Source organism: Momordica charantia (genome assembly GCF_013281855.1).
Source record: "Momordica charantia cultivar OHB3-1 chromosome 1 unlocalized genomic scaffold, Mcharantia_2.0 BLBB01000001.1, whole genome shotgun sequence".
In the NCBI taxonomy this organism is placed as follows: Eukaryota; Viridiplantae; Streptophyta; class Magnoliopsida; order Cucurbitales; family Cucurbitaceae; genus Momordica; species Momordica charantia.
The window spans coordinates 18,755,357-18,777,378 of NW_028275157.1; the positions used below are offsets into that span (position 1 = coordinate 18,755,357).

At 31.1% G+C, this 22,022-nt stretch overlaps 1 protein-coding gene and 1 pseudogene across 1 annotated transcript; both read left to right on the top strand.

Moving 5' to 3' along the window:
- Positions 1-230: 230 nt before the first annotated feature.
- Positions 231-1,415, top strand: LOC111005493 (protein PHLOEM PROTEIN 2-LIKE A10 pseudogene; annotated as a pseudogene).
- Positions 1,416-18,726: 17,311 nt separating this feature from the next.
- LOC111005793 (uncharacterized) lies at positions 18,727-20,179 on the top strand. The gene has a single exon (XM_022277426.2). It carries the CDS (start codon positions 19,206-19,208, stop codon positions 19,899-19,901), a length of 696 nt encoding a protein of 231 aa, XP_022133118.1. The 5' UTR covers positions 18,727-19,205; the 3' UTR covers positions 19,902-20,179.
- Positions 20,180-22,022: the final 1,843 nt, after the last annotated feature.

Here is a 22,022-nt window from a genome sequence, read left to right on the forward strand (position 1 = left end):
TCTTTTCTCCATTTTGTGCGCTAATATTATCCATTAACAGGTCAACTTGTCACGTGTCATGTTCACCTCTACGCTTATGGATATCTTCTCCATTCCCTCTACGCCTCGTTTCGCTTCTCGAAAAGCTACTCTGTTTCTCCCTCTTTCCTCTGTTTCCCAACCTCCATTTCAATGGATTGAGGAGCACCACTAATTTCTCTCCCCTCGCCCCCAAAAATACCACCACGGTTATGGACAACAATTTGAAAGTCGTCCGTAGGACTAACTGGGTCCTTGTGATGGCGGCTCTTGGATTTTCCGGCTACGCTACTTACAGAGTCTACCACTCCTCTTCCCTCGCCCGAAAGAGAGCCAAGATTTCTAGGTTTCTCGCTGCTCTCTCTTCCGCCGCCGATGCATTCTCCGATTCCGCCGACTGTTTCGCCACCGTCTCCCGAGATCTCAAGGAGTTTCTTCATTCCGATTCCGACCAAATCCCTCGCAGTTTCAGCCGAATCGCCAAACTCGCCCGATCTGACGAGATCTCCGATTCCATCACTCGTGTCTCCCAGGCCGTAACTCTCGGGGTTCTGCGAGGCTACGATCAGTCTCGGCGGCACCGCCCCGGTGGTGACGACGGTTCGAGTAATTTTGCCGATGTAATCATGGCGAAGATGTGCAGTGAGTCTGGATGTGGCTTCGTTTCCACGGTGGTTGGGAGCTTCGCTAGAAATCTGGTGATGGCGTACTTCTCATTGGAGCCGAGTAAATCGAGGAGTTTGGAGGATGGTTTCGCGAAATGGATGGGCGTGGCGTGCGACGAGAAATACAGAGAATTAATCGGCGAGCTAATTCAATTGTTCGTAAGCGCGGCGGTTTCTGTTTATCTGGAGAAGACGAGGGAAATCAACACGTTCGATCAAATCTTCTCCGGACTCGCAAATCCCAAGCACGAAAAGGAAATGAGAGAGTTATTGGTCTCTCTTTCCAAAGGCGCAGTCGCGACTCTGGTTAGAACATCCCACCAGGTCTTGTCCGGCCATGGAAACCGGGCCATCGAAGCAGGCCCAGGCCCAGAGAAAAAGGCCATGGAATTCGAGGACAACGAATTGGGCCTGAAGCCCAGAACTCAGTTTCCGAAGAGGCCCAGAAACGGAGGGTGTACCAGCAAAGTGACGTCGGCAAACAGGAAGGCGATCGTGGATTTGACGGGGAGGATGACGTTTGCGATGATGAGATCGTTTGTGGAGGTGTTGTTGGAGAAAATATATGAAAGGATGAAACGATGTGTCGACATTGTGAATGAGGAAGTCATTGAAAGAGGCCTGGAAATTGTGAGGTACGCAGCTTCCAAAACCTCTGCAATTGCGAGCGTTTGCCTTTCATTGTGCTTTCATGTTCTTGACAATACCTCTTCCTTCTTCCTGGTGTTTTAGTTTTTTCTTTTCCAGAAATGGCCCCACAAGATTTCTTTGTTTTCAAAATATTTTCTTTTCTTTTTGAAATGTTTCCTGGAAAATGTGTCTGGGGATGGTTACCATTTGTTGAAATCTCTGTACATAGTGTCCAAATGTGCAACTTCAATTATTGTTGGATTGGATTGAAGCTTCTTGTTTTTCCCTATAAAATTCTATGTTTGGGATTTATGGTCTTTCGCCACATATGCATAATTACATTAACCTTATCATATACTAATGTTTTGTTTTAGTTGACATCTTCATGATTATTTGTGTTAGATTGCACAATAATGTGTTATATATTTCAATAAGAAATTTGGGAATGGCAAGACTAAAAGTTTGACTTCGATGGGTCATATTGAGCTTCCCCCAAGGAGTTCCGAAATTATTCCGCACCCAGCTATACAATATCGCTAGATAGCTAGCAAAAATGAGTCATCTGAAATGGATTAATTAAAAATTGTTAACAATGTAAGAGATTAAATCGAAAAAAAAAACCCTTAACCAATTGAGGGACTAATCATAAATTTACGCTTAAAATTTCATGATCCAAATTACTTCAAAAGGGAGAAGAAGAATTTTTCACATACAATTAATTATAAGGAGTGACAAAATCAGTTTCCATATATTGTAAAGCCGTGACATGTAACAATAATTTGACAGTATGAAGATTATTTTAATTTCTTTACGTCTAAATAATTCTATTTTTACTCACTATGTCACTACTAAATCATTTTTGTAGTATATTATTTATAGACGTCTATTAAAGATATACTATTGGTATGTTTATCAATAACAAACACTAGTTCTAGTTTACTATTTTTACATCTATCGTTGATAATTGTATATATTGATGATATATTTTGACTTTTAAAATATTTTTTATTTCAATTTGACATTAAAATGATGTAATATCTACAAATCTTTGTATCTCACTGTAGATTTGTTATTACTTGTACTATATTACTATATATGTCATTATCCTTATATCAATGACTAAATAGTTTACAATAGTTAACAACTTAGCAATCAAGGAGTTAATGACATTTTTATAGATCATTTTTCTTTTATAGAAAGTTTTAAATAATATAATAATAAAGTTTAGATAAAGTAGTATAATAATACAAAGTATACATTCTTTTTTTTGTTGTGCATTTCGAAAAGTTGTCCAAGTTCCTATACAATTCAAATTCCAACATTGTTATTCTTGAAGAGTACAATAGTCAGAAATTAACCTTAATTATAATATTAATTTGAACTTAATGCTTCAATATGAGCTTCTCAATATGTACTATGCACGTTACCATCATGAATTACATTTTCCTGGTCAACGTGACGATTATTATCTCCAAAAACCAAAGGGATGATCAATTCCAAAGCCACAAGATTAATGATAAATATTGGCCGCCAAATTTAAAGGGGCAGACCTCCATATTTAATGTTTATTTTGTTGATTAAAATAATATTTTTTATTATGAACCTTCTTACACTTTCAATAACTGTTATTATTATTATTATTATTAGTTTTTACAAAAACTACCATTAATTTGGGTTCTCGTAAAAATGGTTTGTTTTAATTTTTGTATTTTTGAAAAGCAGTCATTTAATCTAATTTTTTTTTATTATAATTTCAATACAACACTAAATTCAATATACTTTTTGAAATCTAATACTAATTTTATACTAACAGATTTTTGTTACAAAACGAAGATTTAAAAAATGTAATTACTAAAAAGAACTAATGCTCAAAGTACAAGGCCAACAAATTGGAATTTTGACTTAACTATTCTAAAAAGTATTATCACAATTTTAATGTTAAAAAAGATAATTTTCAAATTTGAGTATTTAAAAAGAAGGCTAAATATACCGAATTGTTTCTTATCTCTTAGAATTTCCACAACTTTTTGTTCTTATATCTTTATAAAATTTTTAACTTACCCTTAATATATTAGATATTTCCATTTATGTCATTCGGAAGAAAAATGTATTAAAATTTATGGTATCGTTTAACATACTTGAACATGTGGGTATCCACTTATATATCCGTATATATACATTTAAAATTATTATAGTATATATCTACATATTCGCATATATACAAGTTGAGTTATAAGATATATTCACTTATATATCCATATATATACATTTAAAATCACTATAGTATATATCCGCATATATACAAGTTGAGTTATAAGATATATCATAATCAAATCACTATAATATATATCCTCATATATACAATATTTCACACAAAATCAAAAATTGAAAACAATTGGAATGCAAATCTTTGAATCGGGAGATGAACTGCTCTAGCGACTGAGAAAAATGGAGGCGGCTGGAGATGAAGGTAGGCAGACGTCGGCCGGAGACGAAGGCAGGCATAAACGACTTGAGAAGACGAACCGACGGAAATCTCTTTTCGAAGGGGATAAACGTAGACGAATTGCTCTTGCGACAGATAAAAACGGAGCTGACCGAAGAAAAAGGTAGACAGCGACAGACGGTCGGAGGAAGAAAAGAAAAATGGACGGTTGGAGGAAGAAGAAACGGATGAGTTTCGAAAATGGATGGTTTCTTGAGATTTTTTTTATTTTGGAAAGTATCAGCACATTTTAAGTGATTTGACCTCCTAATTTACCAATTTTAGATTTTAATAATTATTTAATATTGAGATTGATCTTTAAAAGGATATACTAGTAATTTGTGTAATAGATACCATCTAATTAGTTTTGTTTCATGACAAAAGTGTAGATTCTATATTTTTCAATCCTAATTATGATTTCTAAATAGACGATAGATGTATTAATCCATTCAAATAAGCTATGTCAGCTTTTGTCCATGAACAAGTTAAGCGTAGAATTTGTGTTAAAATTTTACAAATAAAGACTAAAATGATTACTTTTTAAAAGTTCACGAATGAAAAACGAACATTTTAAAAATATAATTACTAAAAAGAACTAAAGTTCAAAATACAAGGATCAAAATAAATATTTTTAAAATACAGGATTCAAAATAAATAAAAGCTGAAAAGTACAGAAAACAAAATAGTATTTTAACCTATTTTCTTTTGGTATGATTACGATCCTTAATCAAAGAGTAACATATGTGGTTTTAATGTATTTTTCAATACAACATGTGGCATGTAGAATTCGAACTCACGATTTTTTGATATGACATAAGTGCCTTAACCCATTAAACTAAACGAAGTTGTCTATGAAAGATTATTTCAAAATATAATAATAATAAATAAATAAATAGAGATCATACAAATTAACTTGTTTAATTCCGTTGGAAAAGTCAACATTTCAAGAAGTTACGGCTTCTCAGCAAATTGGAATTTTGACTTAATACTATTTTAAAAAGTATCATCAAAATTTTAATGTTAGAAAAGGTAATTTCAAATTTGAGTATTTAAAAAGAAGGCTAAATATCCGAATATTCTCTTATCTCTTAAAATTTCCACAACTTTTTGTTCTTATATCTTTAAAAAATTTTAAATTTATCTTTAATATATTAGATATTTCTGCCAAAATAAATATGGTTTAGCGCTAATTGACATATATCTACAATCAAGAGGTTGTTGAGTTCGATCCCCACTCCCACATGTTGTACTAAACAAAAGAAAAAAAAAAGTAGAACATGTCTACCTGGCCGCACATAAAGTAGGACATGTAGTATCTCAATGCTACGATGTTTTAAGCGCCACAGTACATAAAATTTCACCGCACGTCTCATTTTCATTTTTGTAGCGTCAAGATGCTATGTATGGCGTCTCGACGCTGTCCATTCAATCAAATGATTATGAACATTTTCAAAGTACAAAAATCAAATGATCGAAAGATGAGACCAAAATAGTATTTTAACTTAGATTTAATACAATGATAACATATAAAATATAAATTCATTTTTTTAAAGGTGCATGACAAAACTTTCCACCTCAATGAAAGATAATATATAGTTGTACTTGATCAATAGGTTGACTAATATAAGTCTATAGGTCATACTAAGTTTTAATTATCAAAATAAAATATTTATATAAACAAAACAACAGAAACATAACTTTTCAAAAACTGAAAATCTAAACACAATTTCATTAAGAAAAATGTGTGCATCTCAAAGTCTTTAATTACAGGTTGAAATACCAAAAATGGTTATATATTAAAAAAAACATAGACAAATCGAAGACACTCGAAACTCGAGATATCATATCATTTTATTTTAAAGAAAAAACTACAATATCAACGTGCTGCCAACATATAAAAATGACCAAGTTAAGAAATTGAGTTGACTTGTTTATTGTAAATTAAATGTGGAAGACACCTTTTTCTTGCACTTAGGATGGTGCCTTGGTTAGGTAAGAGGCCAATACATGAACATTATAAGTTAATTGCATACCTGAATCTTCTACATTCTTGAATATTAAAAGGGTTGTTGGATTAATTACACCCCCATTTTCCATAAAGGCAACCCCCTTCCAACTTCCAACAATGATTCTTTTATAAAATAAACACGGGTCGATCAAGTAGTGATTGAATATTATTTTCCAACTATAAATTCCTTAATCTTTATTTTAAATTTAATAATGTAGCGAAACTCAATCCTAACGACTTTCTTTTTTGCATTTGAAAGACGATCCCTTCAAAATAGAGATATTATTATTATTTTATATATTTATATACTTATGATCTTTTATCTAGTTGAGTTGATACTCTAGTCTTATTTCCAATTCAATATTTATTTAATATTTAAGAAAAGATCGAGTAGATATTAATCTAATTGGTTTGTTAAAAACTAGATCCGAATAATATTTTTGAATCATTAAAATTATACCACGTAAAGAGAAGAATTCTTACTGAAGGTGTGTAGGGTGTTTTAGATTTACGAGTATTTTTTTTTTTAAAAAAAATTTGAATTAAATGATCTGCGTTTTTTATTTTAGGGGAAACATTTTGCAGCTTGAAATATCGTTCCTAATGTGGTTTTGAACTGTGAAATTAATGTGTACACACAATGGTACGGCCATTTGAAAAAATCTTGTCTATATAGATCGAGTCATTGACCAGTCTGTTATTAACGTTAACCGCCAAATTATACATCGATAAAGTAATTTCGCCACCCACAGACATGTGTGGCCGTTCAACATAATAGTACTGGTCAAAACATGCCCAACTTGCATTTTCCAAATTTCCACGCTCATGTTTAGTTTCCATTGCTGCTGCTACTGGGGCATGCTTCCATCCACATCTATTCAATGGATTATGCTGAAGTGGACCTGCTTCGACTGCATCTATGCTGTTTTCTAGATTAGTTATAAATTCAAAATACTTTTGTGGTTTTGATGTGTGATATTATTGGTCAATTTGTGATGACTTTCTCCAATAATTTTTCTTGCTCGGATCATTCATTCTATGTGATCGAGTGACTTTTATATCATATGGTTGCTGTCAAAAGCGCTAATCCTGCATGGCGTTTGGATCCACAGATTTGTCGTGTGGATCTTATTTACAATACCGACCAATTGATGTTTTTCTTTTTATCATGTTTTCAAGTATGTTCCTGCGGTCGTGAGTCATGACTCCCTAATCGGAATTTGTACATCATATGAACCTAATAAAGGTAATTCAACAGACATGCAACAAAATCAAGCGCTATATATACTATATAAATTTATCACAAATATTATACATAAAATAAGGAAACAAACTTGAAAAGCTCGATCGACCTTGGAAACTTAAAAAAAGCATGACCAATTATGGGTGATGCTTTTGAGTATAGACATAATCCAAGTGGGCAGCTAAAGTTCGTCTAATCAAGCACTCTTGTTCGCCAACTCCATGGCAGCTATCATCCAGCACATCACTCTCAGCTGGCTGTGCTTCCAAATCCTACAAAACCCAAACAAAGAACCATGTCAAATCAACACAAAAGTGAATGAAAAAAAGATTGAACAAGTGAAAATAAAGAAGTGAAATGACCAGCTGCAGCTGATTTGGGGTCGGTGCGGGGCGGGTGGCGTAGGCCGTGGGCGTATGGCAGAGGAGGAGAAGGGTCAAGGCGAGAAGGGAGACGAAGGAGTTGGCCATGGCCATGGATGTGTGGTTTGGAATTAAGAAGAAACAGTGAGATGATAAAGATAAAGAGAGAGTGAGAAATAAGTAATAAGGAGTTGAGAGCATATATAAAAGGATGGGGGCGTAGGTGTGAACTTGAGAAGGTGGTGCTTTGGACTTTGGTATTATAACACACAAACAGATCAATTGTGGACCAAAAGATAAAGAAAAAAGGGGCCGGGGAAATGAAAGGTGGACGTGAAAGTTGACATTTGACAAAACCAAAAATTAAAATTAAAGGGGAAATTTTCCAAAAGGGAAGCACCGAAAATGTGTGTAGAATAGTTAATAATGCTTAATTGGTTTTACATTTACTATCTAGATTCGTGTATTGTATTGTATTGGTGGTTTGGTTTTACATTTACTTCCAATTCGATTGGCCTACAACACACATTATTTCTTTGTTTGATGGTCAAAACGGGATGGAGAATGCGTAATTTGAGATCAACCCATGATGATCTCACCAGAATTCAACACACACTCACCGAATTTCTTCTCAATATTAAATTAATCAAACATTCTTTTTCTTTAATTCTTCTTCTTCTTCTTTTTTTATGTCCACGTAAGATGAAATGGAAAATATGTCTAACTTAGTTGAGCTATATTCAAATGGGTGTTTATGAGTCTTTACCCTTTAACACTACTAATGATTAATGGTGTTTTGGCATAAGAACATTTTAAATATCACAATCATTACTATTATTTCTTAATAACGAAGTTCTCTCTCCCTTTGTAAAATTGAAAGAATAATATCGAGACAAATATAAGATGAGAAATAGAACCTTCATTAGTAACTTGTGATACGTTAAGTTTATGTTCAAACTTATCCACACATTGGTATTCAATTTGTTACAAATTTGAATCTCTCTATGCACAAAATATACATATATTTTTTTTACAAATTTTTCTTTATACATACTTTTCCCTTAGTATATATACCGTACGGATCGGATGTGCACAAACTATATCATTTTAGTAGTATTAATTTTTCGGCCTACATCTGTCCAAACAAATAAAATAAAATCCAGCCATAAAGCTTATGGTCCCTAAGCTATAAGGCTCGGAAAAATCTCATAATTTTCTATTTTATTAAGGGGAAAAAAACGAGTACCCATTTTAGATTGGTTCTATATGCTGAGGCTTGATTTTGTCATGATGACATATAGAAATTAAGCATTGAAAAAACAAAAGAGAATTGATTTTGATATTATATGGAGGACTAAGGTGACATCCATCATTAAAATCGTGAAGATGGAAAAAAATCGACCCTTCAATTTTCAAGCCACTGTGATGGGATTTTAACACTTCCATTAACAGCAGGGTCCCTTTCATTTGATTCTCTCTGTTCACACAAGTGAAATTCAAATTTTCTATTTTATCCATCTCTACAAAATAGGGTTTTCTTTCCCAAAATCATTTGGAAATAGATTTCGTTGATGGGTCTAATTAAATTTGTAGTACATACTCTTTTTTATCATGGGAATTCAATAAAATATGCGAAAGAGATTAAAGAAAATACACACCCGATATAACGTTAGGCCGCACACTTTTAATTCTTACATTAAATTAAAGTTTGGGTTAAGCGTAGTAAAACTATAAACTTTAGTATATTTAAATTATGAGACTTTTCTAAGACTCAGTCCTAGGTCTTAGCCTCTTGGAGAATACCTATAAACTCGTACTCACGAACTTGATTCATGGCGTCCCGTACACTAGACCAGCAACGTTTATGTATGTCTAAAGACTCTACTTCTAGATCATTTGTAATTAAACACAGGACTTTACTCGATTTTAGTAGATTTACTGAACTTTTCTATAGTCCACTCAAAAAATCGATATTTATTTCACCACTAACAAGTTTCAAACCTTATCACATGTGGAGGGAGAAAAATAGATAATCCACTGAAATGGAAAAGTAATTTAGTATTTTTTAATTTATTCATTTAGTCAAATGGACAAAGTTATCAATAAATTGAATGTGTTGAAAATTACATGGAGTAAAAAATTTTGGCCGAATAGAATCTATCGAATAACTAGCTAGTTGGATTGGCATGACCATGACCAGTAAATCTTTTAATATTTAAATTAACTTTGCAGTCTAAAATAGTCTCTGATATAATTATTCTTTTTAGACTTCTTTCTTGTATCCTTCAAAAGAAACAAGAAATTGTAAGAACTTATCCGAAGAGAATTTTTTTCTTTTTCCCTTAATTAATTATATGTGAACAAAAAATTGGGTCAAGGTATATCATATATGTGAGAAAAATGGAAAATGTAAAAAAGTACGGTAGGCAGTTGATATTGATCTATCAATAAGACACTGTCATGTACGAGATAAAAATTGAATTTGTAAATTAATTAGGTTAAAGGTTTTAGTTCATGCACTTGATTTTTAATAGTTGGGTCTAATTAGTCTTAATTTTTTTTACAATTATCGTAAACTAAATAGTACCCTGACATGCATATGTCAATATAAATATAATATAATTCAATTAATTAAAATATGTGTATTCTTTTATATAAGCTGAAAGTTTAATTTCAATTCACACGTGTTATAACATTGATAATGTGGCATATTTATTGAAAAATAAAAAAGAAAAATAATGTGACATAATTATTTAATAAATGTTGACTAAGAAATAGGCTTGTAGATAAAATTGGATGACATATGGTAGTTTTAAAAAATATTTGATATGCTACTTCAAAAAGAACTTAATATCATAGTAATGATAAACTATGATATTAAGAAAAACAAAAAGAAAAATTTCAAAGATCTTTTTTATTTTTGAAACCGTTACAGCAAACGGCAGCAGTAAATAAGAATTACGAAAGAGGGAGACAGAGAGAAAAGAACATAAAGAATCAATCTCGTAATTGGCATCAAGATATGCCGCTGCCTCACTGTCTGATTCGATGAAACAAACATTATGATTATGATTATTTATAAATAATTTCCCACTTTTAGCTTTATAATTTATTACATTACATATGGGGAAAATTGGAATACGAAAGACTTAACGACAATTCCGACAAATTATTATTCGGTTGCGCAAGTCTTTTTCCTTAACTGTAAGCCACATGCCCTAAATCAAATGCTGATTATATTAGAGCAAAATTCGGACAATATTTTATTTTCTTAAGAACAGAAAAAAGTTAAAACATAAACAGAATGAGAACTGTAATGTTGTGTGTGTAACATGAATTAATGGTGGGTCCATGAGGGGAAAAATGTGTTGCACAAAATGACATAATTTCCCCGCCACAAATTTTTATTTGTCAAAATTCTCGAGAAATGTTCGGATGTTGGTCATATGATTCCAAACCGGCCGGGGGGCATTTGACTACTACACCATGTAAACCGGGGGCACCAATATTTTCAAAAGTGAATATTTGTGGTTCTTATATTTTCAATTAATTTATTGAAATTTAAGTTAAATTATAGTAGTCGTCTTTATTGTATATAGCTCAGTAAATATTATATTATTTAAAATCAAAATTCAATTTCTCATCTCCATATTATACTAAATAAAATAGTCTTATCTGTTAAATAAATATTAACAATAAAAAGTTTCAATTACATTTATAAACTTTCAAATTTGATTTTGATGGGTCATTCCTATAGATATTATTGGGTGAGTATTTGACCTGACATAGGGTAGACATATATTGTATTTTATTTGACTAATTTTACTTTGATGTTATTTGATAAATTAAGATAACGATACTAGAAATAATAAAGACTTGAGATCAAATTTATAATTTAAACCTCAAATTTTAGGTTTAAATTCTTTTTTTTATTCCTATAATTTCATGCGTATTTTACTTCTATCCTTATAACCTTTCCCATTAAATTTCCATGTTACACTTAGACATGAAACTTTAGATAATTTATTTCCACATTAACTATTAGACAACACTTGATGGATATAAAAATTTCAAACACAAATTTATATGTGAATTAAGGCCCCATAAGAATTTCAGCAAAATTTAGGGTAAAAGAAAGGGACCAAAGTACATTTCAAACACAAAATTAAGATTTAAATTAAACTTTTATGTTCTAAGTCTATCCCATTTTCCTTCCATTCCTTTTGTAGGTTGCATTTTGAACACTAATTTTTTTTTAAAAAAGTTATTATTATTATTATTTTAATTTTTAAAATTATATTAGATTTTGAAAACATTTTTACAAAAGTAGATAATAAAAAAGAAGTATTTATAATTTAAAATTTTAAAAAACTAACAAAACCATTAAAGAAAAAAAAAGTAGTTAAAACTTCCGAGGTGGGAAGTATATGTCAATTATCGTTAAACTAAGCTGGTTTTAACATTTATGCACTCTCCTTTAAAATTGGAAGTGAAAATTCAAAGTGAAGTAATTTAAAGGGGGTCGGTTCAGTGGCGTTTCTCGAAATTGGAGTGAGCCTGAGCTTGAGCTTGAGCCTGCCTTCAAAAATATAAATACTCAAAAGGCAGTCAGTCAAAAGAACAGCTGATGACTTTGTAACGCTTTCTTCCTTCTTTAATTCTTTTCCCGTTTGAACAATGAAAGGCTTCAGCCATTGCATACTTTTATTTTCGTATTAATCATATTCTGCTTCGAAATCTTGCTTTCCAAGAGTGGGAAACATAGAATTTGACCTTTTTTTTTTCTAATTTATTTGGTCGGAAAGAAAGTCAGACAAGACCGCTCATAATTTTATTTTTTGTTTCATCTAGAAAATTTCATGTTAATAGAGATATTATCCCTCATTTATATTCATTTATATATCAATGATCTTCTTCTAAAATAGTCGATGTGAAATCTTGTTCGCATTTCCAACGTTTTTTCCTCTGAATTGTAACCTACATATCTATTATTCTAAAGTTTAGTTTCTTAGGTTCAAACCTACCCTAGTAAGATTAAAGAAGTGAATTTTACGAAGTATTCCAACAGAAGTATCTGCGAAAGCGAGTGATATATAGAATGATTAATATCAATTTTTCGTTTTTTTAGTACAATGATGCAACACAAGCTGGATTCAAAAAAGAAAAATACAACACAAGCTTTGGAAATAAGCATTTATGCATATCTGAACGTTAGGGAATATTTTTTTTTTTTAAAGGTTAATTTTCGTATATGATATTTTTGGAAATATTCCACCAGGTCCAAATAAACGAAACGAGCCTGTTTGTGTTTGGATCGCTTGTTTCCAGTGTAATCCATTCCCCAAGTCTATTGGGTTTTATGATGGGCTCTAACAAGCCATATTATAGTTTTTTTATTTAAAAAAAAAACATATTATAGTGTCATTATTCAAAATTTTTAACTTAATTACCTTTTTCTTTTTCTATATAACAACTACTTCGAGATTATACTTCATTTTATATCAAATAATATATTATAACTTCCAAAATCTAAAATTAATACTTAAAAAGTATCTATAACTTTTTTTTAAGTACGAAACTAAAAACTTGTCTACAACTTTTCTTTGGAGATATAAAATTGAGTCTTTTTCAATTTTTAAATTTTGTAAACTCAATGTTATATCAAAAAGTGTTAAATATTGATGCGTAAGGAAATATAAGATTTCAATTTCATGAAAATATCAAACAAAATATAGTTAAAATTATTGATGTGAATGGATATTTTTGAAAAATAAAAATAAAAATTGGTAAAAAATATTTAAATCAATAAATAAACATTAAAATAAGTTTAAAATGATTAATATTAATATTATGTCTATATTAATGATATTTTATTTATATTTTTTACGTTTTATCAATTTTTTTTACGATATTATGAAAAAGTCAATTTAACTTTCATGTTGATGTAAAACCTACCGTCACATGGAAATGTCAGACATATCAGTGAAATTTAATGTTTTGAGGTTTAGTAATTTGGATGCTTTTTTTTAATGTTTCTAGGGAATTTCGTCATGGACACGACATCTTATTATTTTTTTTTCTTTTTCTTGAGTTAGGAGATCCAAATATTCACCTGCCTATTTTTGTTCTTACTCTTGGAATTGATTAAATTTCTGAAGATTGCAGAAAAATTAATCACTAAAATTCAATGAAAAAAGTGACTTTTTTGAAGGCCCTTACGTCTCAAAGTTTAAAAATTAGAAAAAAGGACATTGTTGCGATTGCCAATTGCCCAAGAAAGTGGACTCTTTTTTTTTTTTTTAATATTGCTTAAATTAAAATTAATTAACTATATCTGTGTATACTTTTTTTTTTGTTAATTAATTGATATGCTTATACATCCGATTTGCTTACTTCATAGCATACAAATCACTTTAATGCCACTTTATTTATAGCTTCATAATTTTTATGTTGATGATCCCTACTTTATATTTAAATATAAAATTTTGGATTTTTTTAATATATCAATATGTGGAGATTAAGATTTGAATCCAATGACATTTTGGTTGAGGGATATAAAATCAGTTTTTTTTTTTTTTTTAAGTACATACACCATATAAAATCAGTTGAGACAAGTTAAAATTAGCAGATTTGGATATATTACTTTTTTATATTTATTTATATATTTAATTCTCTATTTAAATATATAAATAAAAATAAAAATGTAATATAAATAATTCAAGGAGATTTTAATCGATGATATAGAATTATTCTTCTTTTTATCTTTAAGCTTTTTAAACTTTGAAGTTCCGTACAGAACCCAATATTGTTTTTGCCCCCTTTTTCCTTGATGAAATAATTAAACATTTCTTTAATTCTTTTTACAGAGAAATTTAGGTTGTCATCCATGATCCATACTTTGTTTTAAAAGATTAATTTTATTTTTAAAATGATGTTATTTAAATATATCTGTTTATTAACATTTTTCTTTGTTTATTTTTCCTTTTTATATTTCGGTCAGAGTCCAAATCCCTGAAGAATTTAATCTTGAAAGTTTCTTTCTTGTGATTAATATTTTTGCTAGGATCTAAAAATGTTTTTAAGCAGGTAAGAGTAATCTTTATAGAAAAAAAAAATAGAGAAATTTCATTCCATAACATAAACGTAATATGTATTTTTAAAAACTTTTTTTTCCTCTTCAAATACAATAATAGATTTGACTTTTCTTTATGTGTTTTATTTTTACCTTCCATTCGAGTTTGACTCGATAATATTTTACTATTCTTGTAAAATTTTAAATCTTCTGTTATATTTACAAACATATATTTATTTTATACTATTTATATAATTACCTTAAAAAAATCCCTTACCAATGAGACCTAATATATTCCAAAAGGTAGTAAATAATGATACGTCTAATACTATTTCCATGGTTTGTTTCGTGGATTTTAAATTGGCATAAAAAAGTTTTTATAAACATTGTCCTTTTTTTTTTAATTTGATTCTAACCCTTTGCAAAGGTTTATATAATTTTCATTTAATTCAAATAGGCTGAAAGTATTAATTGATATTATAATATAAATTAATTACAAATTTTAACCAATTTATGCCTTAAAATCCAAATAAAATCAAGACACAACAAAAAAGTCCAAATAAAAAACAATTGAACATAACACAATGTAAAATAGTACCCACAACATGTGGATGGTGGATCGAACGCACACCCTCTTGATTTGATATCATGATAATTATTTTTAAACTATGCTGATTTTGGCCTCAAACAAGAAATTAGTACCTATAGAGAAATAATAATCATCGCTTTCAATAAAATCATTTTTTCCCAATAAAATATAGATTAGCAGTCTCCAAATAGATATCCATCAATAGCTATATAAATAAATAAACAGATTTAATAAAAGTGACAAGATGAAAGCATACCGACTTTTTTCTAAAATGTGGGGATGAGAGATCCAAATCTCAACCTCAAGAAAAGGAGTAAGGTGCCTTAACCGATGAACATAACAATGGATGACAACGTATCAAAACATAACTCAACTAATTAAAATATATATCATCAACTAAAAGTTGGAGGTTGGAATCCCTACTTTCCTATCATATTAAACTTAAGAAAGAAAAAGCTAGATGACATGCAGTAGTGTTAAAGTAATTAATTAGCTTCCTATGGAATGTAATTAACCTAATAAAGTGATGTAATTTGTTTTAGTTACAGGCAGGGGCAATAATATCTAAACCTAATTAATCGCTCAAGAAAACTACTTGCGAGTTGTCGAATTCCAAGAGGACAAATAGAATAATGCAATTTGATAAATAATAATTCACTATTAAGGTCATTTTCATTTTCCCCATCATTTTCTTGAAAAGGAATTTCACCCTCCAAGTTCCCTCTGCCCTGCAACATTTGGATATATTAATTATCAATTATAACATAAACAGTTTTTTAAACTCCATTTTGATCATTATTTTGTGGTTTATTTTTTTAAAATTAAATTTCTAAACACTATCATATATTTCTCTGTTTTACCTCTGTCTTTAAAAATTGTATTTTCAAAATTTAAGCCAAATTTTAAAAATTAAAAAAAGGTAATTTTCAAAAATAAAAATTTGTTTCTAAAATTTGGAATTTTCGAAAACTTATTTGGGTTTTCGTAATTAATTTCTAATTAAAAGCAGTAGCTTCTCTACATGTCATCGGCCCATCTAAGCCGAGCCATATGACATGTTTTCTTTGAGAATAAATAAATGTTCCTCATATGTTATTAGACTAAGGTGAGTGGTTACAAAAAATAAATTGACGTGGCATCAGCTCATTTGTTATTATTTTATTGAATAATAAATATTGGAGACTAAATTATATTGGTAGTGTTTGTAAACAGATGGAGACTAAAAATAAAGCACATAGAAATACATAGATGACTAAAAAAATTCCAAATGGTCATGTATAATATCATTTTAACCTAATATTTTAGAATGTATATTTTATCCATATTTCTATTACGTAGAATATAACTTAACTAATTAAGACATAAAATAACATTTCGTGGGATGAGATGTTTAAATTCTCATCCACCTATCATGTATTGGTGAATTCAAATAAAAACGTATTCTCAATATTTATTTTAATTAATTTCTCTAACCTTAAAAGGATTCAATAAGATATGAATGTGTCAAAAGCATATATATTAATTTTAATTAAAAAAATATTATACAAATATATTTACCAAATTTGAACACTATATAATTTTAACATTATTGTGAATATTCCTTCCCTAAACTTCAAAAGATTTCCATTATGTACTTATATTTTACTATTTACCATTGATACCATTTTATGGAATATTAACGTTTCCCTCTATTAAATAAAAAATAAAAATAAAAATTTTGATAATATTAGAATGGTTTAAATGGTTCTTCTAGAAATGACACGGTATCACCTACCTTGAAATATTGGATTCAAGTTATGCACTAGTCACAGCTTTGCCAGTTATAGAGATCTACAGCATAAGCTACTAGCAATTACACTTTGACTTAATCTTTAATATTTTTACCCGATCAAGATCGTCCATCCTTTTAAACCTAATTCGATCTTAATTTCTATCTTTATTCTTCACCTGAAATCCATATCGAACTAGCAACAAATTCATCTAAATTTTATCCAAGTGTCATATTAACATCCATCAACTAGTATTAAAGATTAAAAAAATCATATAATTTAAAAAAATCTTAGCCATTCCTCCCCGAATAGTTCAATCCAATCCAACGCAACCCGAATGGTTTGGAGGGAAAGTTAAAGTGTAGCATGTGAAAAGAGGCGAAAAAAATAAAGAGGTGAGGTGAAGGTACAAATGAACAGTGAAAAGAAGAGGTAAAACAAAAGAAAGACGATCCTGTTCCTCATATATCAATTATCAATTATCAATTATCCCCATCAATCTCACGCGTCAAATTTGGTCCTCTAAAGCCCAAACCCAACTGCAACTCCAACTGCTTTAATTTTTGCCTTCCAGTTTCCATTCAAACTCCTTCCCCATAATGGACTAACTTTTTTCTGCAACCACAGAAAGCTAATTACCCTCCATTTCCCTTACTACATTTTTTTCCATGTGATATTTCTTCTCCCACTCTCTCTGGATTTTAAAGTTAAATCTCTTCTTTTTATTCCTTTCCTTTTAAGCTCTTAATTCCCCAAATCTTAATCATCACCTTAATTATGAGAAAAATAATAATGCCAACATGGATGGTAAAGACTAATTGGTTATATGAGTTTTGTTTAGGTAAAATCATAAATAGATACGTAATGGGTAGTATATTATTAGATGGATATGAGTGGATTAAAGTTTGGGTTATATTACACCAAACACAAGGAGGAATGCTTTAGTTACTTTTAAAGTTGCATTAACTAAATTAAGTAAAAAAAAAAAAGAAACATCTTTATGGCCAAAGGGTGTCTTCCACATGAGGCCTACTATGGAATTGGGATTGGGATTGGGTTGGGTGGCCTAAGTCTTCCGAATTCTTCGTGGAGATGATTGGCCAAGTTTCTGCTTTCTTCTCAACTCCCAACCACTCCTTTTATAAAATTTCCGAATAACACACGAATCTTCTAAGGTTGTTGTGCTCCAACTCCTGCAGCTTTGCAAATTTAAAGGACAAAAAAGAAATACAAGAATTTTAATACTTCTTTTAAATAACCTAGCAAAAGCTTCTGAAAATACCTATATATGTGCATGGAGTATTTAACAAGTAAACTGCCAGTTTTAGTCAATCAGCTTTTAGATTGAGCAAATATTCTACTTCCGCCCTTTTTAAAGTTAGAAATTTTGTGGTATTAAATTAATACGAATTTGTTCTCTCCCAATATCTTTATCACTCTATGGAATTATAAGGCTAACTTTTTTAAGGACGGCTTCCTGTCTGCTAAATTTTCTCACCTGACGGCTACCTGTTTATTCCTCGTTTTTCTCCATTTTCCAATGCAAATTCCCTTCTCCAAATTACTTTCTTCAACCCAAATTTTCAAGAGTTTAAAATTCATTGAATCCCACTTTTTGTGTTGCTCGTGGTTCCTTGTAATGAAAATAACACTTCTAAACAAAAAAAATTTCACGAAACATATGTTAATAATAATAATAATAATAATAAAAGGAATCTTTATTTCAGTACATAACGCTCTCAGAATCTTCTTTATCTCACCCGGAAGGCTAGAATATTAATAATATGCTCGACATTTAAAATGGAACACTAAAGTCAAACTTTAGGCTAAACTTATTCCATAATCAACAAATAATCAATATGTAAAATGACAAATTAACCCTCTGGTTCTGCAGCCTTTTACATATTCCACACCGTTGGTAGTGGAAGCCGCGGCTTTAACCGACGCGACCGTCGCTTTTATCACAGCTTAAGCTGAATTTACGAGCCTCATGAGTTCCGATTATATCTTTTATTTTATTTTTTTGTGAAGGAAAAATCTGTATTTATTTTATAATATATTTTTTTAATACAGATGTAAGTGTAGAATTAAATTAATTTGGAAGAATTGGGTGTGACGTTAGTCTCGAATTACACGTGGCCACGTGGAATATGTGGAGCCCAGGGGGTTTGTTTCTTCACTACGAAGCTAATCACCGGTGCAGCAGTGTCATGGCCCCACTGGCTTATATCACCCATCTGTCCCGCTAAAAGAAAAGCGAGCTTACATACTTCCACTACATTGCCACTTTGATTCTTGGACCAAAATACCCTCACTTATTAACGTGATTTCTGAAAATACCCCCGGCGTTTCCACAATAAATACATGGCCTCTACGCTGCAATTCTTCCCTTTCCTCCTCCTCCCTCTCTCCTCCTTTATTTTGTCCACTAGATTCTTTCCTGCCGTCATGCTGTCCACTTTTCCCACCTTCGAGTCCATGCTCGGAAACCCCTTTCCGGCCTTCGACACGGCCACCACGCCGTGGGAATCCCACGAACTTTTTCCGACGGCGCTCCAGCTGCCGGAACCCGCCGGTTCGGACGTTTTCCAGTCTCCAAAGCCGGTGATTTCGAGTTCCAGCTCCGATAACCAAGGCCCAAACCAGGACGAAACGGAAGCCATGAATCCCGGTCCATTCGAGCCGGACCGGAAGGCCGACATCATAGACGAGCGAAAACGGCGTCGGATGGACTCGAACCGGGAGTCGGCGAGGCGGTCCCGCATGCGTAAACAGAAGCACTTAGAAAACCTAAGGAACTTGGCGACGAAGCTGAGAGTGGAAAACCGGGATCTCTCGAACCGGTTGCGGTTCACGGTTTATCAGCTGAACCGGGTGCGGACGGAAAACGACCACCTCCAGACAGAACACACAATTCTGCGGCAGAAACTTTTGTACAGCCGACGAGCATTAATAGTCCGGCAACTCCAACGACAATTCGCTTACGAACAACAAAACCACCCTGCGCCAACAATTTCGCAATACGCCCAATTAAATAACAACCACCTCATTAATTGCTAAAACAAGCAAAATCCGCACAACGTTACCATTAGAAGAACCAATTTTCTCAGCACTCTCTCTCTCTCTCTCTCTCTCTCTCTCTCTCTCTCTCTCTCTCTCTCTCTCTCTCTCTCTCCCCTCTATGTAAACTAAAAAAAAGCTGCTAGAGAAAAAAAAAATTATATATATATATATTGGTGGGGTTCGCTACGCTATTTTTGAAGCAACTAATAGTGTGTAAAAGAAAGATCAGCGACTAGCTTTATTAGTAATGGCTCCGCTTAAGCTTTTTTTCTTCTTTCCTTCCGCTCCTTCTTTTTCCTTTTTCCATTTCATTTTTTTATTTGGCAAATCAGTATGACTTTGTTCTTTCAAATTTCCAGATGCACGGGGCCACCATTATATATCTAACAAGTCTTAATAACTTTTTCGGAAATGTAAACAAATTGAATTGATAACTAAACCATTCCAGATGTTCAATTACAATGAAATTGCGAAATGTCCGTAATGTACATCTCCGAACTTTATATGTTACCGCCATATTAAGGGTTACGGTTGTCATTTTAAAAGATATTACGAGACATACGGAAAAGGGAGAATCGCTGTATATTTGTTTAAGATGTGAAGCCTATTTTTATAAGCGTGTGACAATTATTTCCATAATATGTAATCTCTATAATTCCTTGTGTGACGTCTCTTACTTTATGAGAGGGGGCAGTTGCCTCTTTGAACTTTACGGGCTTTATTTTTTTTCTACAATTTCTTATTAATTCTCAAAGTATTAGAGATATGGGATCTCTATTAATGCGTAATAAACAAACAAATTAGTGGTTAATGGCTTTAACGTTTAATTCGAGCCAAAAAAGAGGATACATTGTAATTAAATTAAGTATTTTAATTCACCTCATCAAGAAAGAGCCAAATTATTGATCAATATGACTTGAATAATATGGTGGGGTATCCGTGCCTATAAAACCCAAAAGAAAAGAAAATATAAAAATAAAGGGAAAGAAGCAACAACAAAAACAAAAATACCAAACCATATTTACTGGTTTATGCCTTCGGTTCCACTCTTGGAGCCATTGATATTTTTTTGTTTGCCCTATAAAATTAAAATAAATCAAACCTAACTGAAAAAAATAAATATATGTATATGTATATATATTTATTTATTTACTTATTTTAAACCCCTTTTATTTAACACGACCATGGTGTTGAATTACTTAAATAAATTTGAATGTTTATTTGAAGTTTGACTCAAAGCAGGTGTGCAAATTTAGGCCTAGTCTAAGATATATAAGTTTAAAATAGAATAAATTAAATCGAGCTTAATGATGAATATCTCTTGATGTGATTATAAATTTTTACTTAACAGTGAGATAGATTTCATAATTATTAGAATAATGTGGATATTGTTGTAATAAACTTTAAAAGAAGAGTCAAGTGTATGACCCCAAACTCGATCGCAATCCAACAAAAAGTATATGTTTAATATTATTTTCAACTTTTTTCTCAAAGCCCATCTTTTTATCCCATCCATTTTCATAGAATTTGCAAGTTAAAGGTATTCATCCAATGGGGTGCATTGGATATTCCCCGCATAGTAGTGTTGCGTAAACTGTTATCCAATAAGATTGTTTTTGCCTTTCCCCATTTCCCACCAAACTTTGGTTTATTTGTTTTTCTTTCCAAGGCATTTGCCAATATTTTATAACATTAACCATAAAGTTGGGTTCTTTAAAAGAAGAAGGAAAAAAAAAAAAGGCTTGGTTGAATAATTCAAAGCATGGAATTCAATTCATTATTTGAAATTTTATCCATATTTTATTATAGATGAATGGGGAAGATAGAGCCAAATTATAATGAAGCGAATTATAGTAAATGTGAACTATCTTATTAATTACTATTAATTACATATCTTTAGGCCGGCAGATATATACTGTGTATCTATGTTAATTACTTTTAGGTATGGTGTTTGAATATTTCCCCTGTAGTTTAAATTACTGATTTTTTTTTTTTTTAGTAACTAAGATTTTAAAAAATTGTGCTCAGTCTTGTGGATTAGAATTCATAATCCCAGCCGACAAAACAAACAAGGTGTTGTTTTCTTCTTTTTCTTTTTCTTTTTCTTTTTATTTTTAT

Excerpts from the sequence above, each read along its gene's own strand:
- LOC111005793 (XM_022277426.2), top strand. The coding sequence starts at position 19,206 with ATGGCCTCTACGCTGCAATTCTTCCCTTTCCTCCTCCTCCCTCTCTCC.